Source organism: Hemiscyllium ocellatum, chromosome 2, assembly GCF_020745735.1.
Source record: "Hemiscyllium ocellatum isolate sHemOce1 chromosome 2, sHemOce1.pat.X.cur, whole genome shotgun sequence".
NCBI lineage: Eukaryota > Metazoa > Chordata > Chondrichthyes > Orectolobiformes > Hemiscylliidae > Hemiscyllium > Hemiscyllium ocellatum.
The window spans coordinates 125,351,059-125,363,265 of record NC_083402.1 but is presented as its reverse complement, the minus strand read 5'-3'; the positions used below and the strand labels follow the sequence as shown (position 1 = coordinate 125,363,265).

Here is a 12,207-nt window from a genome sequence, read left to right as displayed (position 1 = left end):
ACGGTTAATGGCCAGGTTGAATTTGCCCCCTTTTTGTTTCAATGTTCCTATTTAATGAATGCCTTTTACCTTTCATTCTTTTAATGGCAGCATTCATTTTGTGTCCATCCTTCTTGATTCGAGCCTTTAAGACTTGTCCAAAATTTCCTTCACCAATGATATCTTCAAATTTTATATCATCCCAGTGGAGGACAGGGTAAACGATTGGCATTCGCAACTGAGGCTTTGGTTTCCTGGTCAGAGTGAGAGTCCCTGAATTAAACTGAATAATAGGTTCCTCTCTCTTCAAAGGAAAGAAAATGCAGGTTAATAGTTAATCTGCGAGGAAAAAAAATACTTAGTATGAATAAAGTTATGTAAAGTCATACAGGAAATGATCTTGGAATTAAGATCCAGAAGGGAGTCAGCCCAGTTGCTTGTATTAAGTTCATGCTGTCTGTACTGGGGCAAAATGGAGCACAATGCAGTACAGTGTTGTGGTGTGGATTGACTGCAGCATCAGAAGAAGTAATGAGGGATTGTAATGCTCTTGGTCATGGGCCTACAGAGATCTGACTCAATTAGTTCAAGTTGAGGGCCATTAACCATTATCCATCACCACTGTGGGGAGGGAGACCCTTGACAGTAGTGTGAAGTGCAATGAGCTGCAGGAAACTCCTTTCGAGGAATGAAGGGGAGGTGTAATAGTGAATTTCCTGGTGTGAGAGCAGGGGGAACTCGCCATCTACCCTTGTCACCTGATGCCATCTAATTTTGCAAGCAATGGGAGTGTGACCTCAGGAATGCTTCTTCACACAAAACAATGTAAATCTCATTTCTCCGAGAAGCTGTTGAGGCTGAGGATCAATTAAAAATTTATACATCAAGATACATAGATTTTTATTAGGTAAGGGCAGTGTTCAAAATATTTGGAGAGGGGTAAGGTGGGAATATCTCCTGAAAATGTGCAAAGTTCCCAAGAAATTTCAATGGGGAAGAGTCCAACTGGAGAAGATTGGTTCGATAAATGGAATTGACAAAATTAGTGAAGAATTGCTCCTCAAATCACAAAAAGTGCTCTCCAATGTTTCCTACAGCAAATGCGAGAGAGAAACAGCCTGTGATTGGAAGCATGAGCAGCCAATAGAGGAAGTGCAGGAGTTAAAAGTCATAGCCTTCTGCTGTGGTGGTCACCTGTTAGGGGTGCAGTAATGGTTGGTGGCCTTTTGCTGAGGCTTGGAGAGCCTTTTATCAGATCCAGAACTTCCATTTGCCAGGTCTGGGAAGGATCTGTCAGGAGGTTAGAGGGCAGAATGGGTAGAGGAGGTGGCTGAAAGATTGTGGGGGGTACAAGGTGGCTGAAAAGGAGGCTTTGGGAGGGAGAGAAAGGTTGCAAGTGGAGTGGGAACTGAGAAGGTGACTACAACAGAGGTATCAGGGCAAAGGTACCTTCTGCTAAGGAGAGAGAACAGTCTTTAAGTTGTCATCAAAGCATCACCAGAATCCAACAAAACTGAAATCACTGAAGTAATAAATTCCTTGTCAATTAACTAATGTGGAATTTCTAGCTTAAACTGTATATGTTCAGCAGTGACTGTACTTGTAAAAGATATAGCAGAAATCTGAGATTGAGATCTGAAATCTAGTAAATAGGATAGCAACTGTTTGATTATGAACATGTAAGGGAAATGCATTAGCTATGATCTCATTAGTCTGGGCATGTGTTCAGGATAATGACTTTTGGTGTGTAGAAAATGTGCACCTGTCATTTTGAAAAAGCACTTTTGTTGTTAACATACATCCGTTGACTTGTACCAGTTTAAGTATTCAGTCTAACCGCCACATTCTGTGGTGTGTCCCAGTTTTAGGTTTAATGGAGAGCTGGTAATTGTTGTGGGTATTGCTGAGTTTTTCTAATTCTATTTCAGTGTTAGTCCAAACGCTGCATATGTCAACATAAATACAGAAAGTAATGTTAGTACATGATTGTATCATCTAATAACTGATTTGTATGAATGATAAATGAGCCCCAGAAAACCAAAAAGTAATTTTCAAAATTCAAAAAAATAAGCCCTCAAGAAATTTTCAAGAAGAGACATTAATTTTAAAAAGTCATTTGAGCTCTGACTAAGGATATTAAGGGTTTATGAAACCAAGGCAGATAAATGATCAACCATAATCTAATTGAATGTTGAAACAAGCTATAATGGCTGAATGGCCTTCACCTGTTCTTATCCTGAATGACTGAATAACAAAAACATTTAATTTAACAGAACTGGCTGATCACATCCAGTAAACATAAATTAATATTTGAAACTAATTCTGAATACCAAGAGTTATTATTCCAGCTTGAACTTTGTATAAACTGCAACATTTTATTATTGAAAAAAATCTACGACATAATCTTTGCATTACTGGAGCAACTATAATGCCAACCCAGCAATGTTAAGTCATATGATCCTACCGAGCTGTTTTGGAAAGCTTGCACCATTTTCCTTTGGAAATTGTTTCTCTTGAAGTGAAGCACAATGCAAAAGGCCAATAAGATGGTTAGGCAGGTCATTCCTGCTGATCCCAGAATGGCATAGAGTAGCAGCCTCCCCTCTTGTTGGCGCCTGTAGTACACAGCTGGAAAAGGACAGCATCATTGTTCAGATACACCTTGGGGATTTTACATTTATGCAGATGATCATAGAGGCTTACATGCCAAGAGACTATTCAGCCCGTTGTGTTTGTGCTGGCTCTTTAAAAGAGCTATGGAATTAGTCTCACCCTCCCTATTCTTTTTCCCCCACAGTGCTGCAAATGTTTCCAAGTATTTATTAAATTTCCTTTTTAAAAATATTGCAGAATTTGCTTCCACAGCCATTCCAGATCATATGAAACAGCTGTGGAAAAGAATGATCTTTCCTTCTTTCTCCTTTTGAACCTTTTGCCAATTACCTAAAATATGTGTCCTCTGGTCATCAACCCTCCTGCCACTGGAAACATTTCTTTATTATTCACTCTATCAAATTTCTTCATGACATTGAATTCCTTTATTAAATCTTCCCTTAACCATTCTTGATCTGAAGACAATAATCCCAGCTTCTCTGCTCTGCCAATGTAACTTGTTCTTTCTTTGGTATTATTTCTGTAAATCTCCACAGCCCTGAAATCTGGTATAAGGATAAATAGGCATGATAACCCCATAAGCTGCAGGATGAAGTTCCAGCTGTAGATTAGTATATATAGTGTCATTTCCTATGTATAAATAGCAATCTCAAACTAGGATATTAGTATCAGTTTGTCCCTATACTGATTTGTCAGGGTGAATATTCTCTCTACCACAATGGACCAACTAATTGCTTAATTTGATGTCCAAGCATTTTAAACTTAGTTTATCCTTTAGGATCCACAAAATGGAAATTAGAATAACACTGTGATCTAAGTGGATGGAAAAGTAGGCATCACCTATTCACAATTCCCCAGCTCTCTATGAGCATTAGGAGTAATACTTATTACATTATATCACAAATGTATTAAGTGCACTGATGGCAGCTGTCACATCTGCTGTCAATCCATTTAAAGATGTTCCACAATTTAATGGTCAACACATGAAATAGTTATGAACCAAGAGTTGCTTTGGAAAAAGAAGATGTTTTGACTTGTTATATTGTTTTAGATGCAACTTTTGGTAATACTGATAGTGGTAAAGTTCCTAAAAATCTGTCAACCAGCATGGTCATGCCAAAAGTGTGTCTTATTTTCGAAAGCAAGTAGCTGATATCAGTTCAATCAAAGCAACTGATAAGTTGATATTTTATACATATGAAGCTAAAGTATCAGTAAAGAAATGGACAGATATCATATTTCATTTATGAAGATACTTCATATTTAATGATTTTGCACACTTGAATTTGAAAGATTGTGGAGATGCCTTTTTTTTCCAAAATAGTCAATGAAAAGACATTGCAACTTCTGTGAAAGAAATAATGCATTTCTTAGAAATCACATGGTTCCAAAACTGTTAGTTGAATGTACTTCAGGGAAAACATCTGACTATTTTACAAATGCATTTTATGGCTGTTCTGCTTGCACAGTTTTTCAGGCTTGGAGTTTATATTTACAGTTCAGGAAAGCTTGCGATAAAACAATCTGTTTAGTTTGTGTTTCCTGTTTCTAAAGCTGCAACAGTGTTCCTCTGAAGAGTGACTGAAAAAAATTATATGTGTTATATTTCCTGAGCAAGTGGTGTCTGTCAAGACCCAGATATAACCATGCATAATTATTGGTTTGATCACATGTACAAGAACACCAAATGGGTAAATTTTGGAACATAAGACAAAGGAGCAGAAGTAGCCATCAGCCCATCCAGTCTGCTCTGCCACTGAATGAGATTACGGCTGATCTGATAACCTCACACCTACTTTGCTGCCTTTTCCCCATAATCTTGATTCCCCATCTGATTAAAACTCTGTCTATCTCAGATGTGATCATTCAACAGCCCTCTGCAGGAAACAATTCTACAGAGTCAATGCTCTCTGAAAGAAGTAATTCCTCCTCTGTGTTAAATGTGCTATCCCTTATTTTGCGATTATGCCCACTAGTCCTTGGTTCTCCCACAAGGGGAAAATGACCTTTCTGCATTTACCCTGTCAAGTCTTCCAAGAATCTTTGTATGTTTCAATAAGGTGGTCTCTCATTCTTCTAAATTCCAATGAGTGTAGGCCCAACATACTTGACATCCCCTCATAAGACAGTTCTTCCATACCTGATATTAACCTAATGAACCTTCACTGAACTGCCTATGTCAGTATGTCTTTCTTTGGATAAGGGGCCCAGAATTATTCACAGTATTCCATCTGTGGTTTGACTAATGCCTTGCACAGTCTTAGCAAAACCTTCCTACTTTTATACCCTACTGTACTTGAAGTAAAGGCCAACATTCCAGGTGCCTTCCCCTATTATTCACTGAACCTGGATGATGGCTAATTGTGATTCATGCACAAGGACTCCCAAATCCCTCATGGGTTGGGTAAGAGGCAGGGTTCTCAGCAGCTGATTGATCCAATCCTGGAGTTGCAGTCTCTGTCACTGGTGGGCCAATGATGTTTGATGAGGTAGGTGGATGGTAAGGCCTGGATTCCATGTGCTCATTACACTGCTTGCACATGGCCTCCATATGCTGCATTCGGTAATACTCAAAGTAGTTGGTGCCTTCGCAAATGCTTCTTCTCTAGTTTACATTTTCTAAGACAAATGATTCCCACATTGGTAGGAGATGTTGCATTTGTTTAGGGAGGCTTTCACAATGTCTTTCTATCATTTTATCTATCCTCCTAGTGATTACTTACCACTGTGGAGCTTGGAGGAGAGCATTTGCGGAGGGATTTTGTGTCAGGCATGTGGACGATGTGGCTCACCCATTGTAGCTGGTCAAGCATGACCAGTGCCTTGATACTGGGAGTATTAGCCTGAGATAAGACATTCATATTGATATGTCTATCCTGCCAATGGATTTGCAGGAATTATGAAGGTCATGCTGGTGATAAGTCTCTAGAGATATGAGATGTTTACTGTACAGGTCTATGTTTCTTTACTAATACCTCCTTTTTATAAAAGACTTTAATATTTTCCCAAAATCGACATTAAGCTGACTGGCCTACAGTTATCTATATTTTATCTAACTCCCTTTCTTCTAAACAAAGATGTGACGTTAGGAGAAAGTGAGGACTGCAGATGCTGGAGATCAGAGTCGACAGTATGGTGCTGGAAAAGCACAACAGGTCAGGCAGCATCTGAGGAGCAGGAGAATCAACGTTTCCGGAAAAAGCCCTTCATCAGAAAGGTGAGACATTGGCAATTTTTGAATCCTCTGATACTTTCAGAATCTATGGTTTCCTACCAGTGTGTCCACTACATCACTTATAACTACTTATGTTTAATGTCCTAAAAAGCATGCCATCAGGTCTAGGGGACTTATAATCTTTGTCCTCATTAACTTTCTTTAATAATAGTTAATGTATTTATTGACATTTGCCTCTTGAATATATAGTCCTTTTGGAATGTCTTCTGTTGTGAAAACTGACGTGAAGTATTTATTCAAGTCGTCTGCCATTTCCTAGTTCCCTGTTATTGTTTCACCAGCATCACTCTCTAAGGGGACGATATTGACTGGCTACTCTCTTCTTTTTTTATATATTTAAAGAAGGTCTTATTGTCTATCTTGATAATACTTGCAGGTTTACCCTCAAAGTTTACCCTTTTATTGGTATCGCTTATTGGTTTTTAAAACTTTCTCAATTCTCTGCCTTACCACAAATAATTTGCCACATTGTTTATTTTTTTGTTTCAATCTTATGCTTTCCTTAACTTTCCTATCTAACCACTTACTCCCTTCCTAGAATACTTCTTCCTTACTGGAATATATCTTTTGCTGAGAGACAGGAACTATCTTTTAAACATCTTCCATTATTCCTCAACGATGTTTGGTACTGAACTGCTTTTCCCAGACCAATCCAGCCTGCCTTTTGCAATTACCTTTGTTTAAGCTTAGCATGGTTGCTTTGACTCAAGTTTGTCTGAAACTGAATGCTAAACGTTATCATGTTGTGGTGACTGTTTCCAAGTAGATGTTTTACTCTCACAATATTTATTAAACCGGCCTCATTGCACATCATCTGATGCAAAATAACGTGATTGCTGGTTGGATGCACATATGTTTTAGGAAAATGTCCCAAATATACTCTGTGAATTCTTCCTTTGTAGCCTCCTTTCCTAAACTGATTATCCCAAGCTCCAACAAAATTGAAGTCACCCATGATTAATGCACTGCCTTTGTTACATGCCTTCATTATCTTTAGATTTACACTTTGATCCAACCTACGGTTACTGTCAGGGGCTCTAAAAACTGCTCCAATGCTGTGCCATCTCCCTTTTTATTTCTTAACTCCAAACATATAGATTCTGCATCTTCCAATTCAAGATGATTTCTTGCTATTTTACTCCATCCTGTACCAGTGATGCAACCCCACTGCCCTTTCCTGCTGCATATTTTTTCAAAAAATTCACAGTCCCCTAAATATTTACTTTCCAGCTTTCATCTTGTTATAAAGATGTTTCTGTAATGGCTACATTTTACTGGTTAACGTAAACATACTGCAGCTTGACCTTTTTCGTTTCAAGAATAGCTTTTATTGGCCATAAACACTTTCTTCTTGAAGTGAATAACTGCAATGGAAAATCATTTTCTTCCCCTTCCCCTGAAAAGGGGGAGTGTGTGTGTGTGTGTGTGTGTGTGTGTGTGTGTGTGTGTGTGTGTGTGTGTGTGTGTGTGTGTGTGAGAGAGAGAGAGAGCGCATGCGCGCGCTTTGGATTAATTAACAGGACCGAGTCTAATAGGAAAAACAGGCAGAGGCCATATTAATGTACATGGTGGGATGGGATGTCTGAAGTCTAGGCCAGGACTGGCAGGGTTTAGATGCTTAGAGAAGGGTGTAAATGGTGTTAGGGAGTTGCATTATTGATTGTACTAAGAAAGCTATATGAAAAATGGATATCTTGTAGGGCTTATCCAGCAAGGCCACATGGGTAGACTTTCGGAATAAGGAAAGTGCAATCACTCTGATGTGGTTATATAATCGGCCTCCCAAAAGTCATGGCGCAAACAGGAACAGATATGTAGGCAGATCATGGAATGATGTGTCATGAAGGTGTAGAGGTGTACTGTACTTTTAAGAAAGTTAAAAGCTAGCAGAACTACCTGACAGCACCAAGTGTTCTGAATAAGATACAATGTAACATGTGGCCCAACAGCTAGGGTAGCTGGTTGCCTGGAGACAGAAACAAATTTTAATTAGGCCAATCAGTTTACATTATACCTGAAAACATAGCAAACTCCAATCATGTTTGAATTGAGTACATTGACAATACTAAAAGCCAATGATACAATCCGATGTTTTGGGGGGGTATAAGGCTTGGAAAAATTGAACAGTTGTGAGGAGAACTGCCAAGTCACCAGCATCTGCAGACTGCCTGAACAACAGCTCTCTTAAAGTTACCTTTATCAATCAGTGACCTGTGAAAGAGAATCCCTAAGAAGAAAATCTCCAGAAGAAGATATAAAGAGAAGATTCAACAGCTGCCTGGTTTTGAAATTTGAATTTTGGTAAATCGTAATCAGGGGTTTTGTCAGACTAGTATTACAGAAGGGAAAGTAAGAGATACGTTAGAGGAAGGAGTTGTAAATATTTGTTAGTCAATTATTCTCTGTTATACTTTAAGAAATAAAGTTGTTAATTTTTACTTTAAATAGTTTTTGGCTTCTCGATTTTTCACAGATTATTGCATGGAATATACCTTTTCTGTGTTGCTGGTTTAAATTAAGTGGGGGGGGGGTTAACCCCGTGTCATAACAGATGTAAAAACAGCGGGTTTGTAGTGGGTGATTTTAACTTCCTCAATATTGACTGGGACTCCCATCATTCCAAGTGGTTAGATGGGACAGAAATTGTTAGGTGCATGAAGAAGGCTGTCTTAGTACAAAATGTAGATAGTCCAACCAGGGAAGGGGCTATACCAGATTTTGTTTTGGGAAGGAACCTAGTCAGGTGATTAAAGTTTCAATGGGCGGGGGGGGGGGTGCATTTCAGGAAAAGTGGTTATAATTCCTCAAGTTTCAAGATTGTTATGAATGAGGATAAGACTGGTCCTCAGGTGAAAGTGCTAAATTGGAGGAAGGCTAATAATAATACTATTAGGTAGGAACTGGAGAAATGAGACTGGGGCCGCTGTTTGAAGATAAATCCACATGTGACATGTGGGAGTCTTTTAAAGGCCAACTGACCAGAGCTCAGGACTGGCATATTCTTGCGAGGATGCAAGTTAAGGATGGCAAGATTTGAGACCCTTGGGTAACAAGAGATATTGAAAGGTTAATCGAAAAGAAACAAGAAGCCTATGTAAAGTTTAGGAAACTGAAATCAAACAAGACCTTTGAGGAGTATAAACGTAGCAGAAAAAAAACTTAATCAAGAAATTAGTAGGACTAGAAGGGGCCATAAAATTTTCTTTACAAGCAGGATTAAGGATAATTCCAAAGCATTTTATTCATATATTAGAAACAAGAGCATAGCAAGGGAACAGGGTTGGTCCACTCTCATATAAAGAAAGGAATTCATGTGTGGAGCCAGAGGAAGTGGGTGAGGTCTCTAATAAATACTTCATATTGGTATTCATCAAGGAGAATGATACCAGTGGACAATGGTAAGACTACAGAGATGTATGTTAATATTCTGGGGTATGTCAATATTAAGAAGGAGGAGGTATTAGGTGTCTTGAAAAATATTACAGTAATTAATCCCCCAGGGCCTTATGCAATATATCTCTGAAGAAGGCAAAGGAAGAATTTGCTGGTGCCTGAATAGAGATCTTCATATCCTTTTTAATGACAGTTAAGATTCCAGCAGACTGGAGAATAGCCAATGTAGTTCCTTTGTTCAGTATAGGCCCAAGGATAAGTCAGGAAATTATAGGGCAGTGAGCCTTACATCAGTGGGAGGGAAATTAATGGAGAAGATTCTTAAACTCAGGAGTTATTTGCAATTGGAGAAGAATGTATGTTTTAGATCTTGTCAGCATGGCTTTATGTGAGGAGGTCCTGTCTCACAAATGTAACTGAGTATTTTGAGGAAGTAACAAAGATGATTGAGGGTAGGACCATGGATATTGCCTACATGAACTTTACTAAAGCATCTGACAAGGTCTCTCATGGTGGAGTGATCCACAACTTTAAGTCATGTGGCATCCATGGTGATTTAGCAAATTTGATATAAAATTGGCTTGGCCATAGAAGACAGAGTAGTGGAGGTGTATCTTTCTGGCTGGACATCCGTGGCCAGTGGTGCTCCACAAGGATCAGTGCTCAGATCTCTGTTGCTTGCAATAAAAATAAATAATTTGAATGAAAATATAGGTGGATGCTTTGTAGATTTGCAGTCACCACAGAAATTGGTGGAGTTGTGGATAGTGAAGAGGATTATAAAAGGATACAGCAGAATACAGACCAGTTGGAAAGTTTGGCAGAAAAATGGCAAATGGAGTTTCAAACCCAACCATTGGGAGGTCAAATGCAAGAGAAAAGTATTCAGTAAATGGCAGGACCCTTAGGAGTACTGGTATACAGAGAGATCTTGGGGTGCAAATCCATAGCTTCTTGAAAGTGGCAACACAAGAGGACAAGGTGGCAAAGAAGGTATGTGACATGTTTACCCTCATCACTTGGGGCATTGAGTATAAAAGTTGGCAAGTCATGTTGCAACTTATAAAACTTTAGTCAGACCACATTTTAAATATTGTGTGCAGTTCTGGTCACCACACTATAGGAAGGATGTAGTGGCTTTGGAGAGAGTGAGAAGGGGTTTACTGGGATGTTGGCTAGATTGGAGTGCATTAGCTATAAGGAGAGGTTGGAAAAACTTGAATTGTTTTCGCTAGATCATTGGAGACTGAGAACCAACCTGGTAGGAGTATAGAAAATTATGCAAGGCATGAGTAGGGTGGATAGTCAGAGTCTTTTTCCCAGAATGGTAATGTCAAATACCAGGGGGCATAGGTTTAAGGTGAGAGGGAGAAAGTTTAAAGGAAATGTATGAGGAACGTTTTAATACAAAGAGAGTGATAGGTGCTGGAACTCACTGCCAGGGGAGGTAGTAGAAGCAGAGATGATTGTCATTTTTAAGAGGCATTTAAACAAACATTTGAACAGGCAGGGAATAGAATGATACTGATCATGGGCTAGATTAGAGTGGTACTGGAAAAGCACAGCCGGTCAGGCAGCATCCGAAGAGCAGGAAAATCGACGTTTCGGACAAAAGCCCTTTGTCAGGAAGGGCTGATACTGATCATGTGCAGACAGTTGGGATTAGCTAAGAATGTCATCATGGTTAGCATAGATATGTTGTGCTGAAAGGCCTGTTCCTGAACTGGACCATTCTATGTTGTTCCATGTAAACATTAACATTGTAAAAGCACAAATGGTGAGTTTTAACCAATTCTGCATCTTCCTTGGTATTGGTTATTCTTTAATAATAAATCAACAATTCTTCACTTATTAAAGAAACCTGGTTGATGGATCATTTCATGCTAAATTTAATATGGATAAATCTTACAATTGGCCAATACAAGACTGCAGTTTTGAGTTACAACCTATGGAGTAAGTGAGGCTAGTACACAGTGCACTCTCTCCAATCTCAGTTGTAATGCACTGTCAGCCAAATGAGGAATATCAAACCAGTGTCTACAGGAAAACAACACATAAGGACCAAATACTGAACTACAGAAACAATCATCCCAACACGCACAAATAAAGCCGCATTAGAACATTACCTCAATGAGCCACCACACACTGCAGCACAGAGGAACTATGAAGAGCAGAGGAAAATCACCTATACAGTGTATTCAAAAAGAACGGGTACCTAATGAACACAGTCCGCCGATTTCTGAGCAACAAACCCAAACAAGCAGACAAAACACATCCAGAAACTCTAGCCACTCCCCCCTACACCAAAGACATCTCGGAAATGACTAGGAGAAAATGAGGACTGCAGATGCTGGAGATCAGAGCTGAAAATGTGTTGCTGGAAAAGTGCAGCAGGTCAGGCAGCATCCAAGTAGCAGGAGAATCGATGTTTCGGGCATGAGCCCTTCTTCAGGAATGAGGAAAGTGTGCCAAGCAGGCTGAGATAAAAGGTAGGAATGAGGGACTTGGGGGAAGGGCGTTGGAAATGCGATAGGTGGAAGGAGGTCAAGGTGAGGGTGATAGGCCGGAGTGGGGGTGGGCACGGAGATGTCAGGAAGAAGATTGCAGGTTAGGAAGGTGGTGCTGAGTTCGAGGGTTGGGACTGAGACAAGGTAGGGCCCTCCCCTCCCCTATCAGCGTTCCGAAAAGACCACTCCCTCCGTGACTCCCTCGTCAGGTCCACACCCCCCACCAACCCAACCTCCACTCCTGGCACCTTCTCCTGCAACTGCAAGAAATGCAAAACTTGCGCCCACACCTCCCCCCTTACTTCCCAACAAGGCCCAAAGGAATCCTTCCATATCCGCCACAAATTCACCTGTACCTCCACACACATCATTTACTGCATCCGCTGCACCCGATGTGGCCTCCTCTATATTGGGGAGACAGGCCGCCTACTTGCGGAACATTTCAGAGAACACCTCTGGGACACCCAGACCAACCAACCC

General features: G+C 39.9%; 1 protein-coding gene across 1 annotated transcript in view; it reads right to left on the bottom strand.

The window, feature by feature from the left end:
• tek (TEK tyrosine kinase, endothelial) overlaps positions 1 to 12,207 on the bottom strand; it is a 122,026-nt gene that overhangs the window by 27,844 nt on the left and 81,975 nt on the right. Inside the window, exons 14-15 of the mRNA XM_060839881.1 lie at positions 2,444 to 2,607; positions 70 to 283 (exon numbers count right to left, since the gene is read on the bottom strand). Of these exons, the coding sequence (XP_060695864.1) occupies positions 70 to 283; positions 2,444 to 2,607 (378 nt within the window). The remainder of the gene's footprint in view (positions 1 to 69; positions 284 to 2,443; positions 2,608 to 12,207) is intronic.